This window comes from Natrix helvetica (assembly GCF_964273705.1).
Source record: "Natrix helvetica genome assembly, chromosome: 2".
Classification (NCBI taxonomy): domain Eukaryota; kingdom Metazoa; phylum Chordata; class Lepidosauria; order Squamata; family Natricidae; genus Natrix; species Natrix helvetica.
Genome location: NC_138552.1, coordinates 52,456,359 through 52,481,048, shown reverse-complemented (window position 1 = coordinate 52,481,048; position 24,690 = coordinate 52,456,359). Strand labels below are relative to the sequence as shown.

The window sequence follows — 24,690 nt, the reverse complement described above, 5'->3', positions numbered from 1 at the left end:
AGGCTACAACCAAAGCAATAAATATAATACAAATAATTATTTGCATGAAAATGTACACAGAACTTCAGTTTAAAAAGCATTTTTTAAATGTTTCAGTTATAGGATGACCTATATTGAAGCATCCATTTTAACAGCAAAGAATACATTGTCCCTAGCTTAACTTCCAATTAGACATGTAAAACTATCAATTTTCCCCTGGGGAAAAAACTCACAAAATTTATAAATAAAGAGTTTATAGCTTCTTTATTTATAAAAGCAACATTATTTTTTAAAAAACCTGGCTGAAATATAGAATAGCATATAGAACCTATTTACTGCTCAGAGCTATTTATGCATATTTTATGGGGACATCTCTATAATACAGGATTTTAAAAGATCTCCAGCCCCAAGCATGCTAGGCAAATGACGCATGCACAATCCTTTCCATGTGTATTCCATATTGTCTGCCTGCTTACTCTCTTGTAATCCCATTCCCTCCAATGAAAGTAAACACAACATTAATTCCCTTCTTGCTAATTGTCCCAGGGCTGAGGTGAGCATTCCAAGGGAGTTTGGGAAAAAGGAAACGCTGAAGTAAAATCCTAAGTGCAATCATGGTCATGTGATGTCTCACTTAATGACCAAATTGCTGATCCTGGTTGTGGTTGCTAAAGAAGGATCTTCTATCACAAATGATTCTCTCTCGTTATGACCCTATTTCTAAAGGATTTTAGTAATCATTCCATCTCCTTTTAACCTGATTTGCCTCTATAAGATCACTTTTATGTTTATTCTTGAGTATTCCTGCAGGTTTTCCTGTAATTTCATCTATCTTCCTTTAAAGGTCTCTACTTTCCTTCCCCAACTCCCTTTTTTGTTATTATTGCCATTATTGCCATTTTCTTGTCTTATCTTGTTTCAAGTCTGCACTCAGTTATATATTGTTTAGGGAAAATGGTAGACCGACCACAGATAAGTGAATTTTATCTTCTTTTGATGCAGTGTTTTATTGGGGGGGGGGGGGGAAGAGAGAGAGAGAGAATATATGCATTTCTCCAATAGTTACACTTCATTTCCATGTCTTTGAATTGCCAATACTTTCTTAGATTTTAGTTAACCTTCTGTCCTTAGTTGCTGTTCCTGCCATGAAATGCAACTGTTCTCTTCACCTCATCCTAACTCCTAGTCATCCCAGATTTGGGTGACCTGGTTACTGGTTGACATTTTCCAAATTTTTTTAGCCAAGTCTCTGGCTGAAGTTGCCATTGAGGGGTGTTTTTTTTTTTTTTTGCAGTGCCTTGCTGGGAGGAAGGAAAGCTGCTGGGCTTGATTGTTGTTTCTAGCTCTTATTCTATTGCTGGATTCCAACTTTTGCAGTTGTGTTGTTCTTCAGTGCCAACAATCATCAACCAAATGCTGTATCTTTTCTCTGGCCCATATGTATAACCACCAGAGGTGTTATTTCGCCCAAACTGGTAGTGGAAATCGCAGTGGGCCCATCTACCGGCCCCAGCTCTATGCTGTCCTATTTAGGCACATTTTCAAGCCAAAGCACATGCATGTAAGGCTGAGTGCATGTGCGGACGGGGCGCATGCACGGACAGGGCGTGTGCAAGCGAAGCATTTGTGAACCAGAAGGGAAAGTAAGTGAATACCACCCCTGATCACCACAGTAGTATTTTGTTCAGTCCAATTCTAGTATTCCTGCCTTTTTCATAATTTCCCTTTCTTCCTCCCTGGTGAACAATAACCAGAATCTCCTCCCAAAACATCTGCTTCCAAATTAAAAAAAAAAGTTTATCTTTTAGTAGCTGGAGCAGAAATGCAGTCCTGCTAATATGGTTGCACCAAAATCTCACGAAAAAGTAAAAAGGAAGGAAGGGCTCACACAGACTGTTATGAGGCCCTTTGTCCACATACTTATCCATCCATCTTTTTTTTATTTTGATAGATGCAGAAAGATATTTAAATCTTTTCCTCTTTAAAATTTTGTGAATAATTCGTTTAGTTTTCATAATGTCTGTTCCTACCCAGGTTCTCCTCTTAAACTAGTTATATTCTTATAATTGGTCTTTTATTTTGACTGCATGTTCCACAGGGTGAAAGCAAATATGCTCGGTTAATATTCTAACCAGTAGGGTGGTTCTGTTCACTTCTCCAACAACTCTGTAGCATACAGGGACTGCAAAAACAGGAATCACTGGATGGTAGCAAAGAAGTTGTATTATCTATTAGATGCTTCCATCCAGTGACTATTAAAAAGTTTACACTTCATATATGGTTGCCTTACTATTGTTTGGTTGGCAGCATGTTACAACTCCTTTCTGAGGAACTCCAAGAACTGAACAAGAAGAGTACAAAAACCAACATAGGCCTGATTCCTACTAATTCAAGTGTCATTGGCTTTGAGGGCTTCCACATGCTGATACCCGAGTATTGTAGAAATCTGATCTTCTTGTGCAGATCTGCTTTTCTCTCTTCCTTCCCCCTCCTTTCCCTCCCTTCCCTTTTGTTCTTACTTTCCACTTCTCCCTCTCCCTTGGCTCTATTCTCCCCCCCCCCCCTTTGGCTCTATTGGTGTATAAATTAGGTTAGGAATTACCACATACACAGCTTTAAGTCAAGCTGTTATCTACTCTTGAAGCGTATACACATTTGAACTTACATTTGAAGCGTATACACATTTGAACAGAAGATGGTACACGAGTCAACTGTGATTTTGTGTTAAATTTGTCAATGATAGTTACAGCTATCCTGATGCTTTTAAAAACAACTCATTGCTGTTCTGCTTGGTTCATCATAAAAGAATGTTCCTTACTGTTAAAAAAACATTGGTTTCTTCCAATACTAAAATTTAATTTTTCTTTACTAAAATCAGACATTATTACTTATTATATTCTGCAGATACAAGTTTTAAGAACCCAGGATTTCCCTGAATTTAAACCAAACTGTAGTCAATAATGGATTCAGTAGTTGTATGGAATTACAACTCCTATCCTTGGTAAAATCAGATTTATTGGGCCAAAAATAGCATACTTCCTTTTACATTTATTTTTCTAATAAATATCTTAATGCTATCATCCCAAAATGATAAACCTAACACCACTCATATAGTGCTGTTATTCCTTCTCCTCTTTGTTCTTTTCCTAGGTAGAATCTAGAACTACTAAAACAAAATGGGTCCTTCATTTTTAAAGCAGACAATACCTGGTTTCAAAGGACTGAAATGCCATGGAAGTTTTACTGTTGTCTATTAATTTTAATCTATGGAGCCCAAAAATATAACTTTAAAAGGAATGACTTTTACATAGAAGTACAATTCCTTGTGCAAAATTTTACAATGAAATATCAACAATTATAAACTTGTGTACTTCCTGCCCTTAATATATTGTAAGTATTTATTTATTACATTTATTACTCGACAAATAACTCTTAGCAGTGTGAGTTCACTAGCAGGTTCTACTGGAAAATCCACAACCGTGAGGAATAATTCAGAGCCAAGCCATGTATGGCCTTAAAAATAAAATCAGCATTTTTAACTGTTGCTAATACAGGGCATGGCGCATTAGCTGGAAGCTACATATGTCTGCTGTACTAGTCATCAACTAAGTGTTGATATTGGTGATTTTTAAAAATATCCAGAATGAGATATGCATTCTGGCCTAATTACTACAACTGGGACGGTCTGTATGTTGTTTTAAGTCAGAGGCAACTTTTTAATATTGATGCTATTGATGCTTTATGTGACTGATCATGCTATTAGTTGCACTTTATATAACATATTAAAGAAAAATAGGACACACACATTTTAAATAAATGTCTTGTATGATTGAAACACTATAATACTGGTACGCAAAACATTTCAAACCCAAAACAGATTTCAATTGTTTATCTTTTGAGCTCAAAACAAATGTTTAAAAAGTCTGATATGGGGCAGTTTTGCACTTAGAACATTTTTAAGGTAGACAAAACAATATCAGTTCAAACAGTTGCTTCAAATTCAAAAGTGGATTATTTTGAGCTCAAGATGAGGTATTTTGATATTTTTGTATACCATCATAATTCAAAATGACTCAGCTGTAGTTTAGCCAGAGCTCAATTAAGGCATAGGTTACTAATTATTTCTACTGAACATGCTCAACATTCTGTTAATTCTGATTATTTCTTTTAATCCCATTGATGTCTGAATAAACAGCAAGAAAACTAACACTAACCTCTGGCTCAGCAACCTGGGATTGCAATAGCTGTCTTATACGCAGAATATCTTTCTCAATTTGTTGAATTCTAGCTACTCGCACCTGAAACAATATGAAGTTTAAGAACTATTACTTATTATTATTTCCACTTTAAAATTTTACATGACAATGTAAAAGCTTCCTACAGTGTAAAGCTTGACTCAGAATATTTATTAATTAAATTTGTTTGCTACCTATCTTTCTTTGAAGTGAATATACTGCTATATATAGAAAGGAAGATAATTCTCAATTAAGAAAATCTTCCAGACAACCAGGAGGGCATGATGGTGGTAGAGGAGGAAAAACACCTCCAATAGGAAAACTCCTTTAAAAAATTAGATCAATGTTCAAATGTTCTCTTCCTACGATATAACTTAAGGTCTCTTATTACCAGCTAAAACTAATCCTACAAATGTTTTTCCCCAAAAAGGACAGAAATATGACAAGAATTAAATAACATTTCATTGAATTGTAACTGCTGATTAAAACTGTCCATTTATAAAATTAATTGATATAACATAAATCATTCTCTACCATAAGGTCCTTCTAGCAGAAACAGGAATGAGGAAAATGTGTTGAAGATAAACAAGCAGTGCTTGATCTGTAATGGAGCCTGCCCACTATGGAGGCAAGTAGGGACAGCTGTTAAGTGAGACAGCCTTGCTTAATGACCCCTTTTTTTCCAAAGGTTTCCAAGATTTTTGCTGCCTGTATGATTCCCTTGAGGACCCAGCTTCTGTGGTCGTTTGGGGCCCACATTTGTGCTTTAGATTTTTTTTTTTAAGAGATGAACTTTTTCTTCAGCGGCTCAAGGCAAACAAGCTGCAGGAAGCTTTTCTTTGCTTCCTTGCTTCCTTTCCTCTACTTTTCAGCTTGGCAGTGACTCATCAAGGTAGGTACCGTACAGATTTTGTCACCTTTCCAGGTATGCAGTAAATTTAGCAAATTAAATGATTAATGGATGAGGATTGGAGGACAGAGATGAAGAGTTCAGTTTCAGCACCTAGCTGGAGTGTGTGTGTGTGTGTGTGTGTGTGTGTGTGTGTAGAAAGATCAGCAAGTCTGTCCCTTCATTTCTTGATATAAACAACCATTTGCTGAAGGACTATGGGGGCATATTGTGAAATAAAGGTATACTAGATTATAGAACAGCCATAACATTCTTAATCTTTATTAGGTCTTCTTAGAGTTTTTCTTGCTAGCTTAGTAATAACAATATGTACTACATATAAGAAGATTAGTTCAGATCTTAAGTTCATCTGAAGTCCTTTCATTGTCCAATCTTCTTTTACACTCCATGTGAAGCAAACTACTGGTGATTCAAAAATATCCTTAAAAATAACCTGTTTCAAATTGTCTAATAAGATTAAGTCATTCATTTGTTCCCTGAGCATAGGAATCTTCTTAGGATCATTTGGCAGATGATTCTAATAATATCCTCCTTTATTTTTTATTGCTGAAAGATTACTGATACTATATTGTGTAGTATCTATACTATTTTATACAAGAGCCTATAATGCCTTTTCATTACTTAAAAACAATTGACCTCAACTTTCATCACACCTTTTAGATACAGGATAATAAAATTCAGGATCCTTTTTGAGACTTAACCTTTCCCCAAAAGAGAAGGACTCATGTTCACTCTGACTATAGATTCCATAGACTCAATTTTTGGGGTCAATCCTGTCATTCTTCCGTATGAAAAAAAATAAGCATGTAAACTAAGAAATTCAGTGGCTCCTTGATCTCTCTTACTGTGCATCTGTCTCCTGGTTTATCTCTCTTTGGTAAGAAGAGTGAGAAAAGGAATTGAAAGGAATAGATAGACAAAAGCACTAAGCAAAGAAAGATTGTGAAACTTTGGAAGCAGATGCATAAAGAAAAATAAGCAATGTATTTTACTTTTCTTTGAGTGAAACTGTGCACTCAGTTCATACTATGTCAATATTGTGTTACATTATATTCAATACCACTGTTTCTGTTCTCAGTTGTTTTAAGCATAATTGTTAGGTTTACTGCATAATTATTAAAAATATCATTTGAAAACAAAGGCACTTTCTCAAGCAGCTTGAGAAATACACAAAAAACAGGTACATCTTTGAATTGTTGCTAAATTGTTACGGAATTGATGTGGAGAAGAGATTACCTGTGCTCTCTTCTCCATGTCCTGACATGTACCAAGTTGTTCTTCCATGGCAGCTCTGATCTGTCGTGCCTCATATTCCAATTGCCTTCTATTCATGTCAGTCTGCAATGAAAACTAAAAACATAGGAAATACAATAATCCCAATTAAGATGGGATTATAAAATAATGCTGATATTCCACAATAAACTGAAGAAATTTAATTATGTGAATCTAATGTTTATAAAAGTTAAAGTTAATTCATGTCATTTTCCCAATATGACACAGAGATACAGAGAAAGACTGAGAAAAATCTATAAACATATGAAGTTTTTTTTCAAAAAAGTATTCCCAATATATTTTTGTAGACTTTAGTCTTGGCTCCAAAAATCTGAAACAATGACATTTCAACTGGTATATTTTAATTGAAATAATACTTTTACAGGTGTATAGCTGTTACCACTTACATTTTCAGTAAGAGGAAGACTATCTATCCTTTTAGTCAAATTCTGAAGCTGAGCATAATACCAGTCTTTTTCTTTTTCTTCCTTTTCAAGCTCAGCAAGCAAAAGAGACCTAGAGATGAAGAAACAAGTATTTATCATTTATTATTCTACATTAACTAATATATAGCAGGTAATACTTATACAAGTGAATCATTTTTCATTTTCATAATCATCCATGAGCTTCTCTAAGATGAGCCAGTGAGGTTCATAGTGCAGAATACAGATTTAAATGTAGCCTCACTTCAATCCAAATCCAATATTCTATCACTTTTGCTTACCCCATTCTCATCTTAACTGAATCTTGCCTCATCTTGTACTACCTTGATTTGAGGTTCTCTTGATAGTGCTGTAGATTTATTTGGATTGATACATTCTTATTTGTTACCTTAACAATATCAAATATGTAGTTAGGGAATACAAATTTGAAAATTAGAAAAGGATACCTTAAATTTTACATTTACATACAGTCTTTTTATCTACAGCAGGGGTGTCAAACTCGATTTCATTGAGGGCTGCATCAGGGTTGTGTCTAACCATGAGGGGCAGGTGTGAGTATGGCCAGGGTGGCCGTGGCCAGCTCGATATCACTCATGTTGGAGGGCCCTGTGGTGGCCCAAGCACTCTGTCAGCAAAAATGGGCTCTCGAACTCCACTTCAGCTGCCAAGGCTGCTTGCAACCCTCTGCCAGTGAAAATGGAGTTCAGGACAGCCACACGTGATCTTCCAAGCTTTGTTTTCTCTGGCAGAGGCACTGCCAGGGCAGCCCTGTGGGCCAGATCTAAGCACCCCAGGCCTTGAGTTTGACACCCCTGATCTATAGTTTAATAACTTGATATCTTTCAAGTGGAAGATAAAAGATCTTTCACAGCTGCTCAGAATTTCAACAGTACATAATATTCATACTTATTCAGCATGTGAAAAATCCAGAAAATGCCTACATTGACTTTGCTGGTGTGTCATTTCCCACCACCCACCCTGGACAAAAGCCCTCCGTATTTCCTCTCTTCCAACCTCTCCTTTTCTCCAGAACCTCTGGAAATCACTCCAAAGCCTTAATCTTGCAGGGCTTCTAGAGCCTCAGAAAATTGTGTAAGAATGCTTCCTCAATTTTCAGACACCAAAGGACTGTCATTGATTTGCTTTCACTGGCACAGAAGCACAATTACCTCCGCATCAAATTCACAGCATCCAACTTAGATGAACCCTATTTATACGAGAAGCTTCACTAACATAACTTGAAACATACATTTTCAAACTTTTCAAAATTATAAATAAGATATAAATATTTTTGTGTGGTCTACCCATTCCTGAGGAAGGAAGGGAGGGAGGGAGGGAGGGAGGGAGAGAGGGGTACAACTAATTTAAAGTTTCAGATTGATATAAAACATATATCTGAAATTTAAAATTACCTTTCTTTCTCTAGTTCTTCTAGATAACCAGTGCTTTCTCTACTTCCATTCATAAAACCTCTTCTGGGAAATGATCCCATGGGAACAGGGCTGCATTCACCTGATCGACTGGAAACTGATCCTTCTCTGCTTCCGTATGAACGCATGGATATCTTTGGCCTTAGCTTCACTCCAGGGAAGTTATTGCTATCCAAATTCAGTTCTGAGAAGAAACAAAGAAAACTATTGAGTTAACAAGAAAAATGTCTTATATGATTTTTTAAAATTATGCCATTCCCTGTTCAGGTAAGCAATGTTACTCAAAAGGCAGAAAAAGAATATAGGTAGTTCTTGACTTACAAACATAATGGAGCATGCCCATTATGGTAGGAAATTGTGACAGCCATTAGGTCAAGAGCCCATGTGATCTTGTCACTCACAAGCCCTCATTCTTGCTTTCCTAACGTGATTGTTAAACAAATGCATGGGTTATTAATCGGAGGTGCCTCACGAACCTCAGAGGGAGGTCCTAGAAAGCGCGTAGGCCCTGCCCAAGATCTCCCAAGGCCTCCCCCAACCCCTGGAGCATCCTGTGCTCTGCTACTTGCTCAATGGGGTTCCCACAGGCCTTGGGCCTTTCCATCCACTGGGCCCCACTCTCTTCCTCATCCCGCATGAACCAATGAGCATTTACCTTTCAATGAACTCTGGAGCTTGGGTTAGGGAAGGAGGACAGGCCACGCCACTGCTGGGCTGCGTGGCACAATGAAATGGCAACATTATTTTAGTACCCACAATTCAGTGCAGAATGCAGCTGCAGATTGCTGTGCAAAACTATTCCATTGTTGGGCTACACAACATGATCCTGAAACACCCACCATTTTCCAGGTGGCCACAATTCAATGCAACTACTCGGAAAATGGCAGTCTCCACAAGGATTGTACCAAGCAACAAATCAATGGAGTGGTCTGTTCTCCTTTCTTCACCGCTCTTCAGATCTTTGAAAGATAAATAAGAAGGGTGGGGGGCCAAGGTCTGCAAAGATGGTGGAGATAGGCAGGGAAACACTGCAGTGTGCATGAGGATGGCTGTAAGGGTGAATGACTATGGGGGAGAGCTGGCATCTATAACTTTGGGACTGATTTGTAAAGTAGTTTTTGGGGATCTGCTATTAACAGTTGCTAAGCAATCGGTCATACGTTGAGGAATACCTGTAAGAAATAAACAACAACAACAACAACAAACCTTCAAGGAATGCAGTAAGAGAAAATAAAAGGAATACTGCTAAAGCTAGTTTGCCCCAGCATTTTCTTTATCTTTCTATGCCTTCCTGACTTTGAAAACAATCCTACCATGTCCAGGCACTGGCGAAGTCATACACTACTTTTTTTCTTTAAACACTTCAATATTCATCTTTCTCTTAACCATTCTGTAATTTGAACACACATTTTTTTCATTCAGCACCATTCTTGCCCCTCTTTTTTATTCTTTTATTCTTTCTTTCTAGGTACCCATTTGTATTGCATTCAAATATTCTTAACAAGAATTCATTCCCCACACAAAGTCACCTTTCTTCACACTACCACTACCCTTCTTTGCAATTCTTTTTATTGCATAAGCTTTGACAGATTATTGAAACAGAAAGAACACTGTAAAGATACTATCACCACTACCTTTTTACTAGTATTTGTATCTCTTAAAATTTCTCCAACCATTTCTCCGTCTTTAGTAAATATTCTATCAAAATATACCAATTTATCTACTTGTTCCAGTTTGTCAGTAAAATTTGGTGAATTTTTCCTCCAAATAGAAAGATAAAAGTAGGCAATAAATCTCCTACCTGAAAATAAGACCCACCCTGAAAACAAGCCCTAGCCTGATTTTTTTTTTGGGGGGGTGGGCCCAATATAAGTCCTACCCCGAAAATAAGCCCAGGGGAAAGGGCATGGCTAGCACAAGAGGCGGCAATTGAGGGGGGGCATTGGTGTCAGGCAGCAGCCAAAGCCTGCTGGCCCCTTGGCACAGTGCAAATACCAATAAGTCTGAGCATGGAGGCAGAGGTGGGGGGAGAAGATACATGATCCGGACATGCTGTGTGGCTGCCTGACTCACAGGAGGCTCATGGGAGACTTGCATAGTAGCAGGCAAAGTAGGTAGAGGCAGAGGCATGGGGTAGGCCGGTGATACTGATGTCACATGCATGTGTTTGCTCAGCACAGCCGTAGGCAAGCCAAGAGATGGTGGGACAGAGTGAGCGGTGTGTTGGGATTGCCTCTGCCTGGCTCTGCTGCGCACTTTTCACCCAGAGGGAGATGAAGCTTTGTCTGCTTGCAAAGAGGATGCTTTGAAATGGAGCTAATCGTTCTGTTTCAAACCGTCCCCTTTGCAAGCAGACAAAGCTTCATTTTCCTCTGAGTGAAAAGTGTTTAGGCAGCTACCACCAGCCCCGGTCTCTCCATCCCATTGTCTGCTTGCCCTCAACCTCAATCGAGGCCAAGGTCTCAGCATGCCCTAGCCTCCACCTGCCCTGCCAGGACAGTGAAGAGCCCCTGTGAGGCTAGCAGCAGCATGGGCAGCCATTTGGTAGCCAGTGCGGCACCTGCCACAGCCGAGAAGTATCTCAGCAGCATCTGGGCCAGCAGGAAGGGCGGATGCAGGCCAGGGGATGCCGAGAGCTTGGCCCATTGCAGCTGCAGAGAAGCAGACAGTGGGATGGAGAGGGCAGAGCCAGCAGTAGCTGTGCTCCCACTCCCTTCGGCCCCCCTGCACTCACTGCCTCCTGTACTTTAAAAAAAAAAAAGACCTCCCTGAAACTTGAGTGCTTATTTTCAAGCCCAAAAGAAAATAAGACTGGGTCTTATTTTCGGGGAAATATGGCAATACTTCCTAAAGACAGAATATTTTCCTACTAAATTAAAATTAGCGTCAATTCGGATTAGAATTATTCAGCTCTTTTCCCTTCTACTAAATAGTATTTTATTAGGAATCTCACAAAAGATTGTGAAAAATGTTTTCAAGTTGCAAGAATGGGAATCTATTCAGTATTAAATATTACTATGTCTAAACACATAAACTTTGTAAGTATGAAAGTTAAATTGGCAGTGTTTTCATATTTGGGTGATAATTTGAGAAACTTTTTTTTGGGGGGGGGGGGAGAATATATCTCTGGCTCACAATGTTCACCCTCGCAGAAAGAATTCATGGAAAATATTTGCTTTGCTAACTGGTGTAGCCTTCTTCCATTTACCTTTAAGACGTTCCAGCAAATCAATCTGACCAGATGAAGCCATTGCTTCATCTTCAATACTTCCTTGCAATTGCTTCAATACCTCCTGGAATATAAGGAATGGTATTATTTAAAAAATTTAAGCAAGAATGAAATATAAAGGTTACTATTTTGTAGTGTACCCACTTTCAAATACATCTTTTGAATTAGGTAAGAACATGTACAGAACTATTTTGTTTAGAATGAGGAATTAGATAATTGAAAATGCTGCACATCTTTAATTCCCAATAGCTATTATTTATTTTTTAGTACAGATTGATATTTTTTTCAAGAAATGTATACATGATATCTTAATACTTTTGCAACTTGTAGTGTGTACATTAGAATAAGCATTGTGCTTTTAGAATGAAAACAGATGAATTTGTGTGCATTTCAATAAAAATATTGTGAAATTCTATTGATGTGTTAAAATTAAAATCATTGTTCTCAATTGCTAATTAAAATGTAATAGAAAAAGCAGACAGGAATGGGAGCACTTAGATTTGGAATTATAGTTTGGATTTTAACTTGATGTTTTAATTTATGACATGAACGCATGTCTCCTTCAAGTCTATGTTAACATATAAGAGGACTTCAAGATGGCCAGCTATTCGACTCCCCTCACTAAACTTTTCTTTTAGTTAACATTTTGATTATGTCGTAGGATGTTGAAGGCACTGAGCATAACCTTTTTTGGTGCTTTCAAAAATATTTAAAAATATGAATTCATAAAAGTCTTCATTCTGTTTTGTCCACAGAAGATGCCGCTATCAATCAGCAGGGTTTTCTTCCTTTCTGCAGCAAGTCCATGTATCACAGACCATTCAATTCCTATGGGTACCTTAATTTCAGAAAAGATGTTTCAAAAAAGCATAGCTGCTTTGTGATCTAAAGCTATTTGGGGACCTTTATGAAGAGGCAGCCCTACACACATCCCTAAATGATGCACAACTAGTAAGTAAAAGTGAGCTGTGATAATTTACTGCATATTGACATACATTTTAATTTCTTTATATATGCACTGTGCTCTCTTCCTGTTATGCATATGATTAGCAGATTTAAAGTCCAAAGCACATATTTCAAATCTGATGTCTCATTCCTGATGCTGAACACCTAGTCAATTAAGTAGGGAAACAATAAAACCATTTCGAAAACTGAATTACATCCATGTGATGATTTTTCTATAAAGTTTTCTATAAATTAATATTTATCTCATGAGGATACCCAGTATTATCTTCTATTGAAACAGCGTTTTGCTGCCAATATTTCAAATCTGGAAATTTGGGGTGAAATTGCTTAATAAATGGTTCAAGAAAGACAAGAGTATATCCTGTTAACTCTTGCAGAACAGAAATAAAAATTCAGAAAATCACTACAGTACTGAGCAGTGATTTTAAAAAACCCTAATCTTGTTACAGAGCAAAGAGTGAGCTTATGGTTCAATACTACATGACTAAGAAATTTGGGATATGTTTGCCTTTCAGCTACCAAACCACCTTCTGCCTTCTTTTCAACTTCTGAATAAAGAAAGGTGAGATGGAAATTATAGTGTAGTTGTAATAGGTCCTTACCTCGATGGCTCAGTCCTCATTTCTGTGTTTTTAAAATTAGAAGGGTTATGTTAAATGAGTACTTGAAACTCTAAGGAAGCAAGGAATGTCAGGCAAAATCAAGAATGACAAATGCCTCTGTAAGGAGAAGGGCAGAAAAATTGACTCTGAGTAGTTTCTGTCACTTCTGCTGGCTGAATTCCTCTTCCCCACCACCTCGCCATGTGTGACAACCAAAACCAAAGTTAGACAATCTATTGTCAACTGGAGGGGGATACTTAAAACAATTGAGAAGGGGCAAGGTCTATTTTTATTGGAACAGTAAGATTTGAAAGTTATCATGAAATTAAGTGGGTCTGGGATTTTCTGGACTAAGTTTTGGATGTCACTTTTCTATGCTTGTTGTGCCTAATTTAGGGCCTTATAATTTGATTTATATGTGCTTCCTATCTTAATTTTAGCAATGGAAACAGAAAGGAATGATTAACGATAAAGGCACAATTGAAGGATGCATTAAGTCCTGGACCCAGTGGTTGCTCACTCCCTATATACACCCAGATCATTCTATATTTTCTAGAAGAGTTGTCTGGACTATTAAACAGCCCTTAACACATTTTATAATCTCAGATTTCTATGTAGATAGGGCAATAAATTGTTCTGCTGAAGATTCATCCTCTCAGTCTGAAAATGAGGGCAAGCTGTGAGAAAGTTTGAAGCTTCACCACAATCTTTATGTGAAGTGCATCAGTCAAGAGTTTCTTTACACTTTTCTGTATGCAGAATATATCTCCATTATGAGCAGTTATTTGCCTTTCACATCACTGTGAATGCAATCACTGAGGTCTCTTGGAAATTCTAGAGTTATATTCAGCTAATGTCATCATGCAGTATGCGTGACAAAGTATTACTACAGTGAGCCAAAAAGCAGGCCAGCCCATGAGTTTAATCAAAATGCTTTCTATTATATTTTTGCATTATGGTGCCTTATATTTGAAAACTTACTACAGTTCAGCATCCAATAGAAAAACAAAGCGATACTTGTCTCTTGTAAAAGATATTAAAAGGTAGAATTTAAGTGTAACTTTACAAAGTCAGTACCTCCAACTCAGTGGCTTCTGAATACCAAGAGAGAAAAAACCCTCAGTGCCCAGAAATATTTTTGCCATGGAACGTTCTTAGTGCATTGTGCAACATATGAGAAGGCAGACGGACAGACAACTTCCCTTAGACTCTTACGTTTTTTAAAGCCCTGTTGATAACTTCCTAACTTGAGTACCTAATCCATTTAAGCATCGGCTGCCCAGCACTAGCAGCAACTAAGGAGGGAAATTCGGGGAGAATTTGGCAAGGGAATACCTACACAAAATAACTAAAGATGTATGTTGTCATTCTCTGTTCTCAATAGTATTTCAAATGGTTAATGCTGGAAGACAGACTGTGAGATACTATGACTTAATCAATTGCTGAGAATTTGGAGCCTGACCAGAATATAAATTGGCCAGGGAGGTCTTCATTTAAACCAGTGTTTCTCAAACTTGGCAACTTTAAGTCCTGTGGACTTCAACTCCCAGAATCCCCCAGCCAGCATAGCTGGCTGGGGAATTCTGGGAGTTGAAGTCCACAGGACTTAAAGTCGCCAAGTTTGAGAAACACTGATTTAAACTATAGAGATCTTGTTTGTAGCTCACCCAACCACATGGAATCCAGAGGAACCCTTGATATGACTGAAGGGGGCGGTGACATTTGGGTACTAGGCTACTGATATTGAGAGGTCAACATCATTAGCTACCAGGTGGTGTTAAAGTTGCTTCAAATTATTGCATGTGTCTGGGGGTATTGTTCTATACAACAGGCAATACATTCATTCCACTCACTTCAAAGTTTTCTAATCTGTTTATGCATATTTAAGTAGGGCATAAGTACACTCTTGTACATGGTATTGCATGAATAAAAAAGCACTCCATGCTAAGTAGTTGCATTTAATTTACCCTAGAGTTTGGCAAGACTATCCATAACTTACTGTTCCAGGAATACGATTTTAAAAACCAGCAGAAAAAGCAGGCATGCCTTCATAAAAATTAAGGGCTCTTGGTGCTTTCTGAGCTTGGCTGTTTTCTTGCAGGCGTTTTATTAGCAAACTAGGTAACATCATCAGTGCTAGCAGGAGGTGGGATTTGCTTTCATTTTATATACTAGTAGTCTGTCCTGTCAGTATTGGTGGAAGTGGCCTTGGCGGTTTCTTGGACTATTATTTATTGTTAACTTGTTTAGCTAACAATAAGCAGCAATCCAAGAAATTGCCAAGATCACTCCACCAATATTGACAGAGCGAACCACAAGTATATAAAATGATGGAACAGGCTACCTGCTTTAGACTACCCAAGGCCTCTGCCGACCCACAGATACCTCATGCAATTGCTTCCTCTCCACCATTCTACCACACCAGATTTCCACAAGAGGCCTGTGGAGACTCACTTACCTTTCGAGTATATAACGAGCTGTCTCCTCTCCAGCCTCTCTGTTTCTTTGCCAGTGAGCAATGAGAGCAGAGGGAGAGCAGGATGAGTGTGCCGTGCTCGGCTTCATTGACTCACTGAGACTGTCTGCCACTTCTGGAGTGAAAGGTTTTGGGGGCCATGATCTCATGCGATTTCAGGCATCCATCTGCTTTTGCAGAGAATGGGTGCCTGAAGTCCCATAAGATCAGGATACCCAGAACCTTACAGCGGAAGCCGAATTTGCTGCCCCAAAGCCTTCCATTTGGCATGCAAACGCTTTACCGTGCCGAGCCTGGAAATCTTTGAAGGAGACTCATCGAGGCTGCCTGCCATTCTAGAAGTAGAAGGCAGCCTCAGTAAGTGAGAAAAGCCGAGCAGGGTGTGCTCATCCAGCTCTCCTTCTGCTCTCACTGTTCGCCAGGAGCAGGCAAAGAAATAGAGAGGCTGGAGAAGAGATGGCTCGCTAGATCCTCAAAAGGTAAGTGAGTTTCCACAGGCGGGATTGTGTTGTAAGTACTTGGGGGGGAGGGTTATGTCGCAACTTCAAAAGGTCACAAAGTGAACTGTCGCAACTCGGGGATTACTTGTACTTACAAAAATGTCATATTGCAAGGAAATTTAATCTTCGACTTCTGCACTATTCCCTAGAATTCCTTCATTATTAAATGATAAATTTAAAGTTTTGAGCTTCAAGGTCTGAAAGGTTTTTTTTAAAAAAGCCAACGAGGCTTCATACAGTCCTACCAAACTGGGGCTTAAAATAATGTCTGGAGTAATTTATAAAGAGGAATTCAGGAGCCCACTAAGGCTGCTTCACTCCTAGCCGAATGCTGCGACTGATATACAATGCTAAAAATATAGTCCTCAAAGAGAAATTAGATATAAATTTTAAAACATAGAAGCTGCAACCCGAACAGTACCTATACACAAGTTATTCAATTCCAAATAATTCTGGGTCTTCCCTGGAACACACTTCAATGCCTTTCTCAGTGCAATAATGAACTGAAGATATAATCAGACAACTTTTACACACAGAAGATGCCCCTGTTGTCTTTGATGAAATTGAAACCTTAGAACATGTTTTCCTAAGGTATAGATTTTACAAGGAATTGATCTCAACCTAAAAATACAAAGCACTTGAGCAAGCAGCTCTCACCATTAATATGGTACAATTGCCAATTATTTTAAGAAATTGTATTATATGGGCATTATCTTAAAGTTGTGGGAATATGAACACACACACACACACACACACACACACACACTCTGATACAACAGTGTTTTAAAAGGGAAAATCTATTATCTAAAAGAGCAAAGCTCAATATCCATTGCATTATGGGGGAAATCAAAGAGACTTGCAATCCAAACCACAATCCCAAAATGCTTTTAAAGTAAAATTATTTCCATACCTTCATATTAGATGCTTCAGTTTCAAGTTTTGTAAGATGATTTGAATTATCTTCCAGTTCTTGTCGAAGATTTGAGTTCTCCATTTTTAACACCTCTACTTGTTTTAACAACTGATCATATGACACTGCAGCCATTCTGGGCTACCCCAGGACCTGAAAAAAATAAAGAATAAACATTTGGTTTCCTTTGGTCCAAGAAATATATCATGAATTTTTTATAAAAAGGACATTACTTCCCATCTAAATAATCTATCATTGTATTTTTCATATATCGTAAAAATGTCTTGGAACTTCAGGTAATTCTCTATTTAAGTACAAAGTACAGAGCATATCTTCTTACTTTCAACGCAGAGTTGGCTGGAAGATAGAAGCTATATACAGTAAAGGTTTTAAACAAACAAACAAACAAGCTCTTGAATGCCTTTACTTCAGAAACAATAACATTTAAGACAGTATCAAAATATTCATCAATGAGGACTTTCCAATTCACATTTTAGTATATAGCATGCATTTCCATTTAGACAAGTAGTATGCTTGAATTCGTTTGCAAAATAATTCAGAACCAACTAACATGCTGTAATAAATAGATAAGCCCCTTAATTCAATGTAGTAAACTTAAGGCAGACTCAATTTCTCACTGTTGAAAAAGGGATGAAAGTAAAATATTAAAGTTCACAGTTAGCTGAGTTTGCAAGAGATATCAAAAATAAAAAAAGACTACCTTAAAAGTAAAAGCAAAGTCGGAGAGGATGCAAGTTCAGTGTGAAAAAATAGTATGAACTGATAATGGGTGATGACCAGAAGACAAAACTTCTGAACTCCTATTTTATGCATGTCTTTTTTCAGAACACAAATAGAGCTCTAGTTGGTCATTCTGCCACTGAGAGAACAAAGAAGCTGCAATTTAGGAGAGGCAAAAGAGACAGAACATAACTAATTTAAAGAAATGCAAGACTTCAGACCACATGTATCAGCAGTAGCCCTTGGTTTCTGACAGCGATTGGAATAGAAATTGCCATTGCTAAGTAATGCAGCTGTAAAGTACAATGTCATGTGTCTGCATTGTTTCGTGATGGCAGTTTCAGCAGTCCCAGTTGTCTTTATTAAGCAGGGATTGTGACTGCCATTAAGTGAGGACTTCATGTGATGTTTACTTCCAACTTCTCTCTGGTTTCCCCATTGACTTTGCTTATGGGAAACCAGCAGGGAACATTATAAATCGTCATTACATGACTGTGGAAATGCTGCAGGGGCTGGAACTCTGAGAACTGGTTGCAACTAGCACTCATTCAGCACTGTTGTAAGTTTGAACAGTTGCTGAACAAATGTTCAGATCACAAGGTCTTAACCTCTATACCTCGCGGTACAGAAGGAACTAAAAGAAGTAATCAGGAACATTTTTAGTAATATTTGAGAACTCCTGGGGTACTGATGAGGTCACAGAAATCTGGAAGAAGGCAAATGCCATCCCAATCTTCACAAAAGGGAAAAAAGAAGACACAGGAAACTACAAGTCAGCTTGATATTTATGCTGGACAAGATTTTTTACAAGATGATCAAGCAGTATGTTTATAAACACTTTAATACGTAGATGTGCTACAACTAGCTGCAGTTAGAATGACCGCTGGCTCACCTGAACGGTCCTTCTCTGGGTGCTGCGGGAGAGTCCAAGCATGAGCTAAATTCAGTCTATTTGCCCAAAGACTGAGTTGAAATTCTTAACCACGCCTCCTCTTCCTCATTGAGGTTCAGTTCAAAAACGAAGGCGTAGTATATGATGGACTTGTTCCTGATGTGTCTTCCAGACGTCTCCACAATCACATACTCCGAGCAGCCTGAGACGCTTGATAGATAAGGAACGAAAAGAGACCCTAGGGTGGGGTTGGACTCTCCCGCAGTGCCCAGAGAACGACCGTTCAGGTAAGCCAACGGTCATTCTCCTGTGCGCTGCTTGGAGAGTCCAAGCATGGGACATACCCAAGCTATGAAGTCACAGGGAGGGCAACATGATTGTCCAGGGTGCACGGAGTTGCAATAACCCTTTGCAACACTCTCCTCCCAAAAGACGCCTCTGCTGCAGTGTAGGAGTCAATGCGGTAGTGCTTAATGAACATAGTCGGAGACGACCAGGTAGCCGCTCTGCAGATCTCTTCCACAGGAGCTTGTGTTGCCCATGCGGCTGTGGTGGAGGCACTCTGTGTGGAATGAGCTGTGAGTCTAGGTGGTACTGTCTTGCCTTGGTGCTGGTAAGCCAGTTTAATACAAGCCCTCAACCATCGACCGATGGTGGACAGTGAGACCTTGCGTCCCATGGAACCTGGTTGAAAAGAGATGAGAAGAGATTCGGAATTGCGGAATTCCTCCATCCTCTTGATGTAGCAGAAAACCATTCTCCGAACGTCCAGCTTGTGCCAAGCTTGTTCCTTGGGATGCTGAGTGTGAGGGCAGAAGTTTGGAAGTACCACTTCCTGAGATCTATGGAACAGAGAGTTAATTTTTGGCATAAAACCCGGATATAGTCGGAGGGTGACCCGGTCGGCGTGAAAAAGGGCGTTGGTACTTACCTGATACGCCTCTTCTCATAGTGGGGGAGGAGTATCCAGGATGGGTTGACCTTGTCCTCTCTTGACTGGACTGTCAGATAAGCTCTTTTAGCCACTCCTTGATCACCAGGCTCCACCCAGTTATCGGCGAAGAACTCTATCCGACTCGCTGTGTCATCCACTCTAGACTTTATTTTAGTCTCAAACCTTTATTTATTACTTCAACAGAACAGTTTAACAACATAACAATTTTGCAACATACCCATATCAGGGAGGGGCTGGATACTCCTCCCCCACTCTGAGAAGAGGCTTATCAGGTAAGTACCAATGCCCTTTCTCCATAGTGAGGGGAGGGGTATCCAGGATGGGATGTACCAAAGCCTACATGTCCCTAGGGAGGGTTACACATTTGAGTATATGCCCAAACTTATGCCTGGTGAGACCCCTACCCCGTCTTGTGAACAGCCTGCAACACTCTACATCCGAATGAGGCTTCCGCAGAAGCAAAGGAGTCCAACTTGTAATTCCTCACGAATGGTGAGGGCGAAGACCCCATGGCTGCCCTACAGATTTCAGATACTGAGGCCTGCATGGCCCAGGCCGCCGAAGTGGCCGCACTTCGTGTAGAATGCACTGTGATAGAGCTCGGTGTTTGCAGACCCCGTGCCTGATAGGCAGAAGCAATACAGGTTGTAGTGGAAGTCACCCAGGGACGCCGGCTGGAAGGAAACAAATAGGGCTTCCGACTTCCTGTTCAGCCTGGTTTTTCTGAGGTAAATCCTCAGAGCCCTCCTCATGTCCAAGGTGTGCCACTTCCTCTCTAATGGGTGAGAAGGGTCCGGGCAGAAATTGGGCAATATCAGCTCCTGCGAGCTATGGAAGCAAGAACAGAACAGAAGATAATCAGCCTTTCTCACTGAAATGGGATGTTCCTCTTTGCTCCAAGAGGGGGTGAGGGAAATCCCGGCAGCTGATTTCAGTTAGACTGCAAACAGAGTTTGGGATTCAACTTCAATGTCACTTTTACTTGAGGGGAGCTCAAAATAACCTCATCTTTATACTGTTCTGCCTCGGGTGGTTGCCCCACCCCCATGCCTGCAGAGGTAGAAGGGAGGCTTGAGGAGAATGCCCCGTAGTGAGGGTGACTGCCATTCCTGGATAGAGCCCCAGATGCCTGAGGTATCAATGGGAATCCTCACTTGCTGGGAGGGATCCTCCTCTGTGATCGCATCAGGCTCCAGACCAGAGGGAGCCTTCTTGCTGATGGCCTTATGGCAGATGCGCCCTAGGGCTTTATGTCTCTGCCTTTCATATTTAGAGGAGGTTTGGGATGCTTGGAGCCGGAGTTTGCCTCTTTAGCCACCCTGGAGGAGGTGTGCTTCATTTTGCTCTTTGCCTTGCCGCCCCCACCCTTGGATGGACCTTCAGGGGTAATCTCTAACCTGATTGGAGGCTCATCTGCCCCTCCAGTGGGGCTGCCAGTTTTAGAAGCGAGGACTTGATTCCTGCCTGTGTCCTCCGAGTTGCAGGAGGTCGCCATCTTGTGTCACATGGGGACTCTCCTCCCCCTTCTTTTCAAATGGCGCTGCATGGCAAATACAACAGCCCTGCTGGTCAGGGCTTTGAAAAAGCAGCTTGTGCTACTAAGAGGTGCCAGTCAGAGCATTGAAAAGCGGCTTGTGCTACTAAGAGCTGCCATTCTCTCTCCTGTGGCCTCCTGCTGTTAACAGCAGCTCGCTGAGAGCCTTGCCGCCCCTTCCTCCTCCTGCTTTCCTTTCTCTTCCTTAAAGGGAAAGTTTTTCCTTAAAGGAAAGACCTTCTTTAAAAGGAAAGCCTCAGCAGCGGTCTGAGCCTCGTTGCCCTGTCTGGGCTTCTCCGGCTAGTCGGGCACTCAGAAAAGGATTGAATAGGGCTTACATAAATCGTATTAGCAAGGTTGCCGGAACACAGGATGACAAAGCCTGAGGCGTCAAAGGGAATCCTCACCTGGAGGGAGGGGTCCCCTTCTCCAGCCCTGCCAGGTGAAGAGAAACCTGGTAATCTTTCCTCAGGTTCCAGGCTGGGTGTGTGTGTCTTCCTGCTGCTGGCCTTGTGGCTGATGCGCTCCAAGGCTTAGTGCCTCTTCCTTTCATACTTGGAGCTACGCTTGAGGGGTTCGGATCCACAGCCTGCCTCTTTAGCCCCCTTGGTGGAGATGTGCTTCCTTTTGGCCTTTGCCTTGCCTCCCCCGCCCTTGGCTGATACCTCAGAGATGGTTTCTAACCTTTTAAAAGGCTCCTAAATGCCTCCGGTGGTTGCTGTTTCAGGACTGTGTGCTTGGCTCCTGCTGGCTTTCTCTGAGCTGCTGGGGGCCGCCATCTTGGACCACGTGGTTTCAAAATGGCTCCTGACTCCAAATTCAAAAAGGTCCTCTTCCTAGGAGCATGTAGAAGCGGCTTGTGCCCTTGCAGGCTGCCATGCAGCTTCCGCTGCCGCTGGGGGCTCTCTCTCGCCTCCCCCTGCCTCCCGCAGCTCTTTCTGAGCCTCTCCAGCTTTCACCTTATTCTCTGGCGATCGTGGGTGCTCCAGGGCATTTTAAAACACTGTGGTTTGTCACTCAACACCTGAGGGGAGTGATGGAGCGCTCCGGCGCCCTTAGAGCCTCCTTGGGCATTGCCCTTGCTGCAGAGGCCTCTGCGGAGCTCGCTTGCCTGTCTTTGGTGAGAGTCCTCACTTAGTGCCCTGGGTCTTGCTCTGTGACCTGGGCTGTGCGCCGACTTAGCAGTTGCTGCGCAGGCTTTCTACCCCCGCTGGGGGTTTCCTCAGCCTCTAGTGATTGACCAGACAGAGTGGAGGCAATTTCGATCGCTTTTGCAGCAATTTAAAATTTTCCCTTTAAGTTTCTTCAGGATCTCAGGATGAACACAGCCGTCCGTTGATAGACTTAGTCGACAACTGGGTGGAGCCTGATGACCAAGGTGACTAAAAGAGCTTATCTGACTCAGTCCAATCAAGAGAGGACAAGGTAAACCGATCCTGGATACTCCTCCCTCACTATGGAGAAACGCACAAGTCCTCACGGACGGAAAGGGCAGCCAACTCTGACACCCTCCTAGCTGACGTAATTGGTGTAAGAAATGCCATCTTCAGAGTCAGATGACGAAGACCGATGGAACATATAGGCTCAAATGGTGTCTGGTCAGGGCCCTCAGAACAAGCGGGAGGGCCCAGGTGGGGAACCTGTGGACCATGGGAGGACATAGATTGGATACCCCCTTGAGGAAACTTCTCACCTGAGGATGCTGCCCCAAGGAAACAGCCGAATGTCTAGCTAGGATGGTAAACAGTGCTGCCACTTCTCGGTGGAGGGTGTTGGGGACAGGCCTTTATCCAACCCCGCCTGCAAGAAGTCCAGCAGCTGTGGGATGGATGCCGAAGTGGGCACTATGTTGTGTCTTACACCAGGAAACAAAAGCCGCCCAAGTGGCGTCATAGATCCAAGACGTAGACGGACGTCGGGATGACTGAATGGTATGAATGGCCTTATCAGAAAGATTGTCCTTCCTCAGGAGGTCCCCCTCAAGTGCAAGACGGCCAGCTTCTGTCATCAGGGCCTTGAGCTTGGTGGCCCCCTGGCGGTTGATGTAGGCCTTTGTCGTTATATTGTCTGTGAGCACCAAGACATGGCAATCCACAATGTCCCTTCGAAAGTGGTGTAAGGCCAGCCTGGCTGCCCTTAACTCTAACCAATTTATGTTGTATGCAGCCTTGTTTGGTGATCCCTTGCCTTGTGTCACTTGCTCCTGGAAGTGGGCTCCCCATCCCTGAAGGCTTGTGTCTCTTGTGACCACCAGACAGTTTGGCTCCTGGAAGAGGCAACCTCTCATCACTGCACTGGATTCCCACCACCGGAGGGACTGTCTGACCTTTGGAGGCAGTCTGACCCATCTGGAAGAGTTGCTAATTTTGCCCGCTGGACACGCAGGAGGAACCATTGCAGTTCCCTCATGTGAAGACATGCCCATGGTACGATGCTCGAATTAATGAGTCCCAGAAGTTGTGATAGGGACATGATGGACGCAAACTGGTTCACTCACCTCCCGTGCACAGATGAGGAGGTTGCGCCTGTGGTCCTGTGACAGGAACACTTGGCAACGGTCGGAGTCTATGAGTGCTCCGAGTTGTAAGATGCGGAGCGCAGGTGTCAGCTGACTCTTTTCTCGGTTCACCGATAACCCCTGATTCCATAAGGTGGAGATGGTGACTCGAACATCTCTGAGTGGTTGGTTGGTGGACGCTGATTGAATCAAGATGTCGTCTAGGAAACAAAGACGACGTATTGGGCGTGAGTGCAGATGGGCCGCTATGACCGCCAGTATCTTCGTGAAAGTCATTGGTGCCGATGAAAGTCCAAATGTACTGTACTGGTAATGCTTGCCGTCATAGTGGAACCTGAGGAACTTCCTGTGGGACCTGCGGATCGGAATATGCTGGTACGCTCCTTCAGGTCAATGGAGGTCAACCTGTCCCCTCGCCTGATGCAACCTAGGATGGTCTATAAGGATTGTATCTTGAAATGCTTGTAGGCCAGATGCCGATTTAGGTTCTTGAGGTCCAAAATGGCCCTCCATCCCTGGAGCTTTTGGGAACAAAGAAAAGAATGGAATAGAACCCCTTCTTTTCCTGCTCTATGGGAACTGGCTCTATGGCATTTATCTGGAGGAGATGCAAGATCTCCGCCCGCATCCGTTGTCTTTTGGGGAGAAAGGCGGGAACTCGGCAGCAGACGAAGGTCCCCTGGGGGAGGGATAGGAACTCCAACGTCAGGTTCTGCCTGATCGTATTGAGAACCCAAATGTCCGTTGTGATCAACTCCCATTGGGCAGCGTAAAGTTGGAGACGGCTGCCTCTGGGAGGATTCCGTTGGTGGTCACTTGGACCTACGATAGGAGCAGTTGTTGGAACCGCCACAAAGGGGCGTCGGAAGGACTGCTGCTGTCGGCCCTTATCCTTGAAGGTTGACCTATCCTGGCTACGGTCACTGCCCTGGGGGTAGGAACTCTGATAGGAGGGGCCGGCACCCGTGGAGTCATTCCCCCGAAAGGATTGCATCCAAAAAAAAAAAGAATTATTCTTCCTTTCAGCCTTCCTGGCAGTAGACAGAAGCACCTTCCGTTTAACTTTGGTCTCGATTAAGAATTTGTCTAATGTTTCAC

At 41.5% G+C, this 24,690-nt stretch overlaps 1 protein-coding gene across 10 annotated transcripts in view; it reads right to left on the bottom strand.

The window, feature by feature from the left end:
* The window catches only part of APC (APC regulator of WNT signaling pathway), a 137,369-nt gene that overhangs the window by 33,192 nt on the left and 79,487 nt on the right, over positions 1 to 24,690 (bottom strand). For 7 of the 10 annotated variants that reach the window (XM_081943423.1, XM_081943424.1, XM_081943426.1 and 4 more), the window contains 6 exons: positions 16,953 to 17,105; positions 11,478 to 11,562; positions 8,252 to 8,453; positions 6,804 to 6,912; positions 6,361 to 6,474; positions 4,194 to 4,277 (listed from right to left, as the gene is read on the bottom strand). In XM_081943423.1, coding sequence (XP_081799549.1) covers positions 4,194 to 4,277; positions 6,361 to 6,474; positions 6,804 to 6,912; positions 8,252 to 8,453; positions 11,478 to 11,562; positions 16,953 to 17,087 — 729 coding nt within the window. In that variant the 5' untranslated portion in view covers positions 17,088 to 17,105. Of the gene's footprint in view, positions 1 to 4,193; positions 4,278 to 6,360; positions 6,475 to 6,803; positions 6,913 to 8,251; positions 8,454 to 11,477; positions 11,563 to 16,952; positions 17,106 to 24,690 lie in introns of those variants that run through there. The other 3 variants (XM_081943427.1, XM_081943428.1, XM_081943420.1) reach the window with 3 other exon arrangements.